Below are 13,128 nucleotides of genomic sequence, written 5' to 3'. Positions count from 1 at the left end.
CCATCCAACACGTACTGATTAGCAACAGGCTAGCAGCAGATACAGTAGTTATAGTAAATAATATTATAGATCATCATAATTACAATCATCGTAAAAACAATATCATAGGCAACAAGTCGTTTCATGCTTAAGATTTTAGCTTTAGTATTTTTTGAGCACCGGATTCATTAAAATACAGGGATGCTGTTGAGAGAAATGTTGGGAGAAATGTTTTGTATTCATAAATGCCTCAGTTGATGTGGAAATAATGTTCCTATTGGTTGTTATTATTGACATATTATATTTTCGCCACAAGATGGGACTTAGATAGGATGGGACTTAATTGTCTAAAGTGCTACTTTTATTACGTCATTTTTGTTTGACTTTGATTACTTTGATTTGTGGGATTGCCTGTGAAGACAGCATGAGAGATGGATGTATCCGCATGTCGGTGGAAATTAAACACGCCGAGTTTTGGCTGAAAGACTTATTTCTGTCAATTATTCCTACGAATGCAACGTTAAGCTGCAACCACCTCAACAGATACCTTCCAAAACACAGCAACATGGCTACAAAAACACCCGTTTTTTGTGGTGGCACGAGCTTGTTTCCGTATCTGCCTTCATGAACATATTGTCCTCCGCTGCTGTCATGATGGCAGATGGTTGCGGTATTTCCAAATTGTCATTTTTTTAAGGGATTTTGATGAGTACTATTTCTCCGGCTCCACTGTTGTTTTGAATGGAGAAATTCTAAAACGGAAGTTGCTTGCAGACATAAGGAAGTAAAACTGAAGTACCTCTGAAACTTGTATATACCAGTCTGAGGCAAGAATGTTTTTTTCTCCACCAGAGCTCTTTAGACAGGTGATGTTTCAGACTTTTTCCTGATCTGAATTCGTGATTTTTGTGTTATCTTTTTGACTTAATATGGTCATGTAATAGGTTATAGTACAGTGTGATAATAACAGCTCGTATAGATGAATTGTTGATGAATGTTGTGCTGAGGAAAAAAATATTTAAAAAAAAAAAAAAAAAACAGATGTTGTAAGCAGTTACTCACAATGTTACTCATTACTTGAGTGTTCTTTTCAACGACTCATTTGTTTTACTTGAGTACATTTTTGGATGAGTACTTTTACTGTTACTTGAGTAATATTTTTTAGAAGTAACACTACACGTACTTGAGCAAAATCTTTGGCTACACTACCCACTTCTGCATTTTTAACATTCAAAAAGTATGCTATGAAAATGTTATTGGTTATTTCGAATAACCTCAACATCTTTCCCACCACAAGGGGGCAGCCGTGCACTTTAGTGCCGCACGTGTCTCAATCATTCGAGGCCCAAATAATCGATACGACCGTCAGCATATTACTTTGATGTCCACAACTTCGATCATTTGATCTTTCAGGTTTGCCATACATTTTAATCAGAATAATTATGAAAATTGCGCCATTTACAACACAAGTTTTAAAAGTTTAGTCACAAAACTGTGGTAATTGTACTGTACTAATTTGGGGGAATAGAATTGAAGTAAGTATATCACAAACTTTTCAAAAATATTTTGTGATAACTCATAGTCCTACCACCTTTCTTTGTCCATTTATTTTCCATTGTCCATCTTGAAGGTTGTCCTCAGCATCACTTCAAATATACTGCACAGTACATTCTTATGTGTAAGTGACAAGTGTGCATCAGTCTTTCCCGTCCCGCCCTTTTCAATAAACTTTACGAGCAAAAACGTCGTGTTTTGAGTCATCTCGACGTGAGTTTATTTACTAGCTGCTGCCCATTAGTTAAGTGACAAGCCCCTGTCCGGGAAACGTGATTACCTTAAGAGATCACCCAATCTGCTCATATTCACATTTCGCTGATTGATTAAACACTGGAAATATTTGCATGATTGATTTATGTGCTGCCATTGACGGGGATAGACGTCCAATCCATTTTGACAGGAAAATGGCACCCTATGTTTATTTTTGAAGAAACATTCCACTTTAACGTTTCACTTTATTTCCTGAGTTTGTTCCTAAATGTTCAATTGACCTGCTGTCACAATAACATGCATACAGATCCATCTATATTACATTTATGTACAGTTCTTATGATGTTTTAAAGCAGATCTTTTCAATATGAACACATCAATTTCATGTTGATGTCCATTTTTCAAACCATAAATATCTAAATTCTAATCACATTTTCAGAATATTTTCAATGAATGAAACAATGCCTTTTTTTAATAGTTAAAACCACAGATAAATACATGTATGATTCATTTTTTTGGTAACAAATCAAATAAATTATATTTATTTTCCATATAGTTGAGAAGTAAACAGCTGGAAAAAGTGCAACTTCACATTAAAAAGGTAGAGTGAAAAGATGAAATGGATGGAATTCACAGTCCCGCCACTATCTTCCTATCTGTTCGCACTCCATCCAGCTCGTCTTCAGAGAATGGACTATGCGGGTTGAAGTTAACGTCGAAGTCCACGGGTCGCGCCATCCCGACCCGGTTCCCCATCACCACGGAAAAACCTCGTCGGGTTTCTTCATCTTCATCCTCATCCTCCATCTCTTCATCTTCATCTTCTTCTTCATCCCCGTCCTCCAAAAGTAGATCCACTCGCGCGTCCTCCGAGTCGTGCCGAGATCTTTTCTCGACAGTTTTGTCAGCAGAAGTTTTGCTGCCGGGTTCCGACGGGGCAGAAGCGCTGGCTTGCTCTTTGGCTTTTCGACTGCGCTTCCACTTCATTCTACGGTTCTGGAACCAGATTTTGACCTGAACATGGAGAGCACATAGAATACAAGTTTCCATCAAACAAAAGAAAACCTTCTGAAGCTTTCTTCTTTGAGACATTTATGATTAAAAACAGAATGTAAAAATAATTTGAAAAAGTCAGTTATGTTTCTACGACAGACTATTGGGGCCCCCCCCCAAAAAAAAAAAAATAGTACTACGAGATAAAGTCATAATATTACGAGATTAAAGTCTGAAATATGAGACCGAAGTCTTAATAATAATTTTTAAAAAGCCATAATATCACAAGTTTTGAAGCCGTAATACTACGAGAAAAGAACCTCTAATACTTCGAGATATAAGTCATAATATTATGAGGTAAAAGTTGTAAAATTACAAAATTAAAGGCATAATATTATAAGGAATAAGACATACGTTGTATTATTATGATATTAACGTTGTAATATTACAAGATTGTGTAGTAGAAGTGATAATATGACAATGCAGTCATGCCTTGTAATTTTACGGGATTAAATTTTTAATATTACGAGACTGAAGTCGTAATATTACAAGAAAAGACTATTATTTCGATATTAAAGTCGTAATATTATAAAAGGACAAATTGTAAAATTATGAGATTAAGGGTGTAATATTATGAGAAAAAAAGACATACGTTTCATAATACGAGATTAAAGTATTCATTTTATGGGGAAAAACTCATACGTTGTAATAATAAGGGATTAGAGTCGTAAAATTATGACAAAAAGTTTACCAGATTAAAGTCGCAATATGAGAAAAAAGTCATACATTGTAACATTACTAGATTAAAGAGGTAATGTTACAAAAAAGTTGTAAAATTACAAGATTAAAGGCGTAATATTATGAGAAAAAAGACAAAGGGTGTAATATTACAGGATTAAAGTCATCATATTATGAGAAAAACGTTATACATTGTAATATTTCGAGATTTATATTGTAATATAATGAGAAAAAAGTTGTAAATTTACGAGATTAAAGTCGTATTATTACGAGACTGATGTAATATTCTGAGATTAAAATCATAATATTACAAGAAAAAGTACACTACGACTTTATAAATCGTAATATTACTAGAAAAAACGAATTACCATATTAATATGTACGAGTTTATAAATCATAATAGTACTAGAAAAAAACGCATTAGCATATTAATATGTAATACAACTATAATAACTAAATAAAAATAAATAAAATAATGCTAATAAAATTAAGGGAATCCAATGAATGTTGGATGATTCTAATTAGTTGAGAAATGTGGAAAACAGAGGGAATCATTAAAAAGGTGACCAAAAATTCGGTGGCGAAAATTTTCGGATGAAAATAGCTAAAATTGCATTTTCGATTTTCGGTTAAAAGGCCGAAAGTTTACCACCGAAAAGTGTGAAGAACCTAAGTCCTCTTGTGATGACGTAATCAAAACACTACTGGCTGACAGCCAACATGTCCGAGGTTTGGAAGTATTTTGAGGTATCAAAGAAATATATCAATTATGATATAAGGGAAAATAAAATAAATTTGCTTCATCGCTACTACGCCCTCGTTCTGAAGTTGCTTTCCATTAATGTCCCACGTCACATCAAGTACAGTGCATTTGAGCCGGTGTGTGAGTAGTATGGAGTTGATTTCTACATTGTTTGTTTGATTAAAGTAGTATTAGAATGAATACATTTGCATTTGCTATGGTTTAGTACAATACGTTTACAGCATGACTATTTCCTATTTTTGTCACATATTTTCCACGACTTCCACACCCCCCTCTGCCAGTCGCCGTTTTATCCGGCTAGGAGCGACTTCGCTCTGCTTCGTCGCCGCTACAACTCAGCCCAGTTGCCTGGCTCTCGATCGATTCCACTTATTGCCCAAGAAAAAGTCGAGTCTTATTTTAAATAGTAGGAGAGATTGTATTAGTCTTTTAAAGATCTTCACTAGTTTTGGCAAAAAACGAATAATTTTTTGTTGTTGTGAACAGGAGTTCCACACAAACGTACGTCGAGATCTCATTTGCTTAGCAATTGGAAGCGTGAGACTCATTTTTCGAGTTTCCCAAACTTGCCGTGAGTTGCAATTTCTGATGGGGTGCAAAATCTGACGGAACATATGGAACGCGCGCTCCCGTGAGGTTTCAGAATTGGCATCTTTCAAGGTATAACGTGGTATGAAAACGTCACTGTTTCAAAACCGCAAAAAATTTCTGTCATACGTCCCTATGGTATTAGCTATTTTTTATATCCCATAAACGCGGGGAGAAATCCCTTGCTTGCAGCTGCAACGTTCAACCCTCCCCCTAGGGGGTTGTTGCTCTGTGTCTGTGAGTCAGCTGTGCTACACGATGGCTGGAGGAGGTGAAACTCCTGAACTTTTTTCCCCCATTGAAGAAAACAAAATCACTGGTATGGGAATACTTTGGCTAAAGAAAAGTTACAGACGGCCGCAACTTAACTCATTCACTCCCAACCATTTTCACCGGAGCAAGGCCCTTCGCTCGCAGCCGTTTTACTGGATTTTGCAAGGCCCACAGAAAATTCTGTTCTATTGCTATATAAACATGGAACCCACCAAAAGAACGATTAGACTCTGTTCTTTCGGCAGAAAAAAAGTAAGTTCATATCTTTTTCCATTCTTTAGAAATCAGCATTAGAAAATAGCTCAGTTTGAGCAATTTTCCAATTTCTGATGAAAAAACAGAGAAAATTAGCTTTTTGTAAACACATACATTTCAAACATAACTTTGACTTTAACACAGCTATTTTTTGCTTTAGTTACATCCCAAACATCTGAATAATGTTTTCCTTTTACAAAATAACATAAACAACCGGACAGATTTTGGGAGCAAATGAGTTAAGGGATGAGGGTCAACCGCCATGTAAAACACGTTTGCGGAGGGTGGCTGCCGAGGAGGCAATACCTCCAATATGATTTCCCATTTATACAAAATTAAAGGTTGATAAACACTGTCATGAATGTTTCCCACCAGCTCCGAGAATTAACTCCAGCGTGTTTAGTGTGTCTAGCTGTGGTAAAACATGTGTTTTTTTTCTCTCTGGAAACTGGCTGTGTTGAGAAAGAGAGTGTGTAAAATGTAAACATAACACGCGTCATACACACGTGCTTTTTATGGAAAATAATTCAGTATTTTTGTCCTAATGGTAATAATGCTGAGCTGTGGAATTTAGGCTCACCGACCGCATTTATTTTAATTTTATTTAGAATATTTAAGTTATTTTCTATTTTTTTTAAAAAATTATTTTAACTTAACCTTATGTTCCAAAATCCTGTTCAATGGAATTTTTTTAACCCAGATATCTCAAAATAACACATTTTTGAGCTGTAGTAGCAATACTGTGATACCATGAAACCGTGAAATTTTGGTTAGCATACCTTCTAGGGCTACAGCTATCGATTATTTTATTAGTCGATTAATCGATGAACTAGTTAGTTCGAATAATGGAGTAATCGGATAAGGAACATGAAAAATTAAAATACCTGAGCTGAGCCTCAAATGGTATTTTTTTGTTTTGTTTTTTAAATGCGGATCTATGTACAAGAAAAGAACAATTGGCTAACTTCCATAGCAAAAGTCCGCTAGCTTAAATGCTATAAAATGCTACCGTTTTTTTATAATGCTCTCAACGAATGGTTCAGAGACTTATTCCGACAAAATACAGCTAAATATACCTATAAACTAAATTACGAATGCATTAAAAAACCTTATCTCAAACAAAAACTTGGTTTACGTTGGTCTTAACAGGGAGCAGTTGGATTCAGCCATGTGAAATGAGGCAGACCAGAGGGCAGTGTATCCACCCTAATCAATAAAACTAAATGCAAACACTTTCAAAATAAACCATTACAACGCCACTTTAATTAAACAAATACTCGAAGCAACAAAATTTAATTGAATATTTTTTTTCTAATCAAATACCCGAGTTAACCGATTAATCGTTGCAGCACTAATACCTTCAGAATCTCATACCGACACATGCCTAGTCTCGAGCCTGCGGGGTTGTAGAACCAATGCCAAGGCAAAGGGCAATAATCGGAAAATGATGAAATAAAATAATTTTAAAAAATAAATAAATAAAAGAAAGAAAAATGAATTATATGCATGTGTATTTTTCAGCGTTTCGGTTTTTCGGCCAAATGTCTCCAATATTCGGTTTTCTGTTTCGGCCAATAATTTTTCTTTCGGTACATCCCAAGGCATAATGTAAACATCTCATGTGAGGATGTTTTATTGTGAAAATTCTAGAATTTGGTGAATAGTTTCTTAGGTGAGCTGAGTGGCTTGAGTCAGGCAGGAAATGTAACTGGAGGAGGTCACTGGCCGAATAAATTTTAAATGAGAGATATTTTTTGACAACATTTGGGGAGTTTATAGGGCAATGCGGAGATTGGGTAATGTAGAGTTTCTTAAAAATGTGGGAAAAGTGTTATTAAGATGTCCTGAATTTTGCCAATCTTCTGAATTTTAAATTATTTGAATTGGTTGAGAAATGTGGAAAGAGAAATAATGTGAACATGTACAGTGTTACCTCTACTTACAAACGTCTCTACATATTGAATTTTCAGGTTAAGACACGCCTCAACGGGAAAATATTGCCTGTTGTTACGAAATAAATTTCAGGATACGAAAGGCAATAATACAGTATGGTTGGTACTCGCAGCTCCCAGAGTTTCCTGAACATAACATACTTATAGTTCCTCTGCCATTGGCTATTGCGTGCATTCCTGACATCCAATTGGCTAAGAGGGACCTCTACTGTATTTGTATGTGTGTACCCCAGCATTCTCTTCATTCATCCCTCGTTTTGCGACACCTTTACGAGAGTGTATTAACTTTTATTCTTTATTCTTGGTTTTTTACATTATGCACAACTTTGATTTTATGTTTATTGTGCAATAATCTAATTGTAACATTTATTTGTTACATGTTTTGATGCATTGTTATGCATTATAAAAGATTTGTCTGAATTTTGGTGGGGCTTGGAAAGGATAAGTGCATTTAAATGGAAAAAACGTCTCTACTTACAGAATTTTCAAGTTACAAAACTCCTTCCAGAAACCATTAATTTTGTAAGTACAGGTACTACTCTAATTTGGGATTTTTTATTGTAAAAAAATTGGGAATTTGGGGAATCATTTTATGGATGAGCGGAATATTTTGAAGTAGGTTGAGAAATGTAGTAGAAGGAAGGAGATGTTAATCAACACATGTAGGATACTTTTGTGGAAATTTTGCAGTTAAAATGTGGAATTCGAGAAATGTCGAGAGTTTTGGAATTTAGAAAAATAATGCCAAAATCTTCTGAATTTTGTCGATGATTCCATTATGAAGGATTTGACACATTCCATGATTTTGGGAATAGGATGAAGCAGCAGTGTCTGTGTACTGGCAATATTTCCTACCAGCTCTTGCATTATTAGAATATTTGCAGGTTGGAATGGTTTAAACGGGTCAAGAATTGTGAGAGGAGGTGGCAGAACGTCTAAAACATGTCTTTAATGAGGTATATTTCTGTGGAAATTTGGAAATTTAACTACGAAACGTATAGAATTTTGTTTCCATGATACCCTAAATTTTGAATAACTTAAAATATGAGACGCTTGGAACCAGGAGGAAATTTTTGTGTTAAATAACATGTTTTCTTCAGTCACACAATTCAAACAAAGACTTCAGGTGTTCTCTTACCTGTGTTTCAGTCAGCATGAGGGACGTGGCTACCTCAAAGCGTTTGGGTCTGGACAGGTACTTGTTGAGTTTGAACTGGTTCTCCAATTCCAGCAGTTGCTGACTGGTGAAGGCCGTGCGAGGCCTCCGGCACTTTCCCAACAATCCCGACTGAGGCCCTGCAAAACCAATAGATAGTTGCTATTACAGCCATGTATTGACTCTGATGACATGAGGGGTGACACCATTCATTAAAATTTTAATTTGTTCATTTTTATGACACCACATCTCATATTTTTTGGTACAGGCCTATAATATCAAATGTTTATGTTTCCGGAAGAAATGGCAGAATTTTGTAAAAACAACCGATATTCCACTGCAGATTACGATAGAACTGAAAAAGGTAGAATAAAACATTCTTTTCCTAGAAAAGGAAGAGAGTCCATTCATTTGAGAGAAGTTTTGAACAAGCGTGAAATTTTGCACCAGATGCTGACATCAAGGACGCAGGAAGTTCAATATCGTTTTTGTAGGTGCACACACACACACACATATGGCAGCACTCTGTGGCCATCGTAAACGATAAGGCTTTACGCCAGTTTATTGTTGCCGCACGGGTCATAAAAACACAAGCGCGCCATTAACTTAATGAAAATTCAATGACGGGTTTAGGATTTTATTGATGAACTACAAAACGTTTGAGGATTTCTTTATTAGTTTCTTTGTCACATGGCGACACTTTTTATACGTTTGTTCTTTATAGAGACACAAATAGAAAATGTGAGACTGTGAAGTAATGGATATATTATTGTAATAACACTTTGTCTCTGATGGAAAGCTCCTTGAGGTCTTTAGCTCATTGGCAGCAATTGACAGTGATAGAAGCGAATAGCTAGCTCATCTGGAATGGACGTCTATCGCCGTCAATGGCAGCCAATTGGTGGTTTGTCTATTTAGCATTTTGAGGGGGAAAAAAAATTAAATTTCCACGTTATTGATTTAAAAAAAAAATTTTTCAGTAGTGAAGCAATCACTACACATTATTAAAAGTAATTTTTTCTTAATTTATCACAGTACAGTTAAGTCAATTAAACTTTCAAAATAAAAATACAGATTAAAAACTATAATTGGAAACGTTTAAGTATGATATTGTTAAAAAATTTGGGGTCGGTCACATAAAGAATTTTGAAATTTTTTTTATTCATGACTTTATATTTGCAAACTTGTCAATGTCACTACATATTTGTTATTCATTCATTGATAAAATTGGACTAGAAAACACAAAACTGTCTGGGTGACTCCAAACTTTTGAATGGTAATGTGTATTTAATATTAGCTATTGTAATTTTAGGTGAATCATAATTTAAGTGAAGCGGAGGTTTACAAACAACATATATTTTAGGAATAAAACATGACTTTTTTTCTTTTTTTTTTTTAATGAACATTTGGGTTTACTAAAGTTATGAATTACAGAGGAGTTTATTTTTGAGATGTGTAAAAAATTAAAACAGGACTGCAATAATTGTTAGCATTCTGACTTCCTGATTGAAATACAGTAATAAATACAGTATTGACCTCCTGATTGAAATAATTATAATAATCTGACTATAAATTACACTCACCGCTGTAATCCGGCAGTCTCGGCATCATAATCCCAGCTCGGATCCATTCCAGAGGCATTGAGCCCGCCATGGCCGCGGCCGCCTTCAGATGCTCCGGGTAGGCGTGAGTGAGTTGCGTGAAGCCGCTGTACGCGAAGGCGGGGTGTTGGCCTCCTAGCGCCGACAGTGGGTACATAGGCGCGGGGTACATGCCCGGAATGGCCGCCTGGGGCACGGAAGTCAGCGCCGGGTGCGCCAGGTTGAGAACGCTCGCCTTCGGGAGCATTCGAGGCGACGGCGGGTCTCCGCCGCGGCGGCACGACCCCGGGCTGCCGGCCGGACTGTCGCAGCTCAGGCCCGGGGAGACTTCCCGGTCCCGGTCTCGCTCTCGGCCGGCCCGGTTGGGCTCGTCCGCGAGCAGGGCGTCGATGCGAAAGTTTTTCGATTTCTCCATGACGAGTTGGAGAGAAGTCAACAAGTGGACTGGGTGCACACCTGAGGAGCGCATTCACTACCTTAAATAGAACATTTAGTGCAATTTGACAACAATTGGACTCCTGCAGACGAGATTACTGCTCTTGAAAAAGGAGTTTATGAAGTGTGACGACTGGGTTGGTGTCAAGTCTTCAATCTCAACTCCACACTCCCTCTCTCCCTCCATCCATCTTTCTGTCTATCTATCTATCCATCCAGCCTGCAGGCCAAGGTGGGGGCCGGCCGGGATTGGCTCTGACGGGCCTCTAATCAGCTAATTACCCGCTCGTTTCTCCCCCACTGAAAAGCAATGCGAGTGAGGTAATGTCCAACCCTTGTCCCGCCTGCAAACACCTTCAACTGCATCAAAGCTTGGAGGGCTGCATTAGAAGATTAGTCAATTGTTACGGCCTCGTGATAAGATGCAAGACTCTATATATAACTAGGATGTCAAATCTTCACCTTAGATTGCATGCCAACTGGCCATATTTCAGCTGTTATGCCCAGTAACAATGTACTGCATGGTCACTTTTAGACTTTTCCCAATTTCCAATAATATATTTCACACAATTATCTTTTCTTGTCCAAACTGCTGACCAAAACAGTTTCAAATTAAACAGAAATTGCAAGATTTTCCATTCACTTACCGTATTGCCCCGAATATAAGACGACCCTGATTATAAGACGACCCCCTCTTTTACAAGACTCAAGTTTGAAAAAAGACTTTTTGAACACCAAATTAATTTTTATTAGGGCTGTCAAATGATTAAAATTTCTAATCGAGTTAATTACAGCTTAAAAATTAATTAATCGTAATTAATCGCAATTCAAACCATCTATAAAATATGCCATATTTTTCAGTAAATTATGATAATGGAAAGATAAGACACAAGACGGATACATACATTCAACATACGGTACATAAGTACTGTATTTGTTTATTATAATAATAAATCAACAAGATGGCATTAACATTATTAACATTCTCTTAAAGCGATCCATGGATAGAAAGACTTGTAGTTCTTAAAAGATAAATGTTAGTACATGTTATAGAAATTTTTTATTAAAACCCTTCTTAATGTTTTCGTTTGATTAAAATTTGTAAAAAAATTTAATCAAAAAATAAACTAGTAGCTTGCCATTGTTGATGTCAATAATTACACCATGCTCACTCATGGTACTGGACCCAAGCGCCAGCAGAGGGAGCCAAACACCAAAAAGCAAGTAACAAGCGTACATTACACCGGATTGTCATTTTAGTCTGTTTGAGCGGGGGCATTTGCGTTAATTGCGTCAAATATTTTAACGTGATTAATTTAAAAAATAAATACCGCCCGATAACGCGATAATTTTGACAGCCATAATTTTTATACAGAAAATAATTACAGTACATCTGAAACAAATGATTATAACAATATATTTGAGAGAAAAAGCATGTTATTTTGCCTCATTCAAATCTTAATATCGGAACATTTAAATATGTAAACTAAAGTGCAATCACATTCATAAATGAATGGCTTCTGGTTTTTGAAATGTAAATAAACTAGGGCTGTCAAAATTATCGCGTTAACGGGCGTTAATTAATTTTTTAAATTAATCCCGTTAAAAAAATTGACGCAATTAACGCACTTGGCCCAGTTTAGACAGATTTAAATGACAGGAGTGAAAGGCCCACTTGTTAATTGTGTTTTGCAGAGTTTTGCTGCCCTCTGCTGGCGCTTGGGTGCGACTGATTTTATAGTGTAAGTAATTATTGCCATCAACAATGGCGGGCTACAAATTTATTTTTTGATTGAAAATTTTACAAATTTTATTAAAACGAAAACATTAAGAGGGGTTTTAATATAAAATTTCTATAACTTGTACTAACATTTTTCATAAAGAACTACAAGTCTTTCTATCCATGGATCACTTTAACAGAATGTTAATAATGTTAATGCCATCTTGTTGATTTATTGTTATAATAAACAAATACAGTCCTTAAGTACCGCATGCTGAATATATATATATCCATCTTGCGTTTTATCTTTCCATTCCAACAATAATTTACAGAAAAATATGGCATATTATATAGATGGTTTGAATTGCGATTAATTGCGATTAATTACGATTAATTAATTTTTAAGCTGTAATTAACTCGATTAAAATTTTTAATCGTTTGACAGCCCTAAAATAAACCTATTGTGATAAAACAACAAAATTGCAATAACTGCATTAACCATCAAAGTGAAGTCTAACTGTAACTGTTGTCTTGAAACAAATCTGAATAAGGGAAAACATTGCAATAAAATAATGCAAACTGGTTAAACTTCAGAGTAGCTGAGATCTGTCATGACAGAACATCACTTCAATCATATCTGGCACCATCTAGCGTCGTGAATGGGTATAATGTCTAGACCGCGAATATAAGACGACCCCCACTTTTTCTGATCTTATTTCAATGCAAAAAAACACTGTCTTATATTTGGGCCAATATGGTATAAACAATGTTTAGTAAAAGTCAGAGGCGTCACGAGGTCTTAAGATTGTGTGTGTGTGTGTGGGGGGGGGCTTACCCCCGGGGGCTTACCCCCCAGGAGATGCATAGGATGTAACTGCATGTAGGGTAGAAGCACAGAACTTCACAAA

General features: G+C 36.1%; 1 protein-coding gene across 2 annotated transcripts; it reads right to left on the bottom strand.

Moving 5' to 3' along the window:
• Positions 1-2,376: 2,376 nt before the first annotated feature.
• Positions 2,377-10,480, bottom strand: mnx2b (motor neuron and pancreas homeobox 2b). Of its 2 annotated transcripts, none has more exons than XM_057850453.1 (3): positions 10,042-10,480; positions 8,447-8,604; positions 2,377-2,760 (listed from the first exon to the last, which is right to left on the bottom strand). In XM_057850453.1, exons 1-3 carry the CDS (start codon positions 10,478-10,480, stop codon positions 2,377-2,379), a joined length of 981 nt encoding a protein of 326 aa, XP_057706436.1. The 2 variants fall into 2 exon arrangements, with proteins under 2 accessions (XP_057706436.1, XP_057706429.1); XM_057850446.1 differs by having other exon boundaries at positions 10,048-10,480.
• Between the last annotated feature and the right edge of the window lie 2,648 nt (positions 10,481-13,128).

This window comes from Corythoichthys intestinalis, chromosome 1 (assembly GCF_030265065.1).
Source record: "Corythoichthys intestinalis isolate RoL2023-P3 chromosome 1, ASM3026506v1, whole genome shotgun sequence".
Taxonomy (NCBI): domain Eukaryota; kingdom Metazoa; phylum Chordata; class Actinopteri; order Syngnathiformes; family Syngnathidae; genus Corythoichthys; species Corythoichthys intestinalis.
This window is presented reverse-complemented; position numbering and strand designations above follow the sequence as displayed.

What these genes read in the sequence shown, in the direction of transcription:
- mnx2b (XM_057850453.1), bottom strand. Translation starts at nt 10,480, where the DNA reads ATGGAGAAATCGAAAAACTTTCGCATCGACGCCCTGCTCGCGGACGAG. An exon ending in GCCGGATTACAGCGGTGAGT is followed by an intron (nt 8,605 to 10,041) that starts GTAATTTATAGT and finishes TTGGTTTTGCAG; the next exon opens with GGCCTCAGTCGGGATTGTTG. An exon ending in TCATGCTGACTGAAACACAG is followed by an intron (nt 2,761 to 8,446) that starts GTAAGAGAACAC and finishes CTCCATGTTCAG; the next exon opens with GTCAAAATCTGGTTCCAGAA.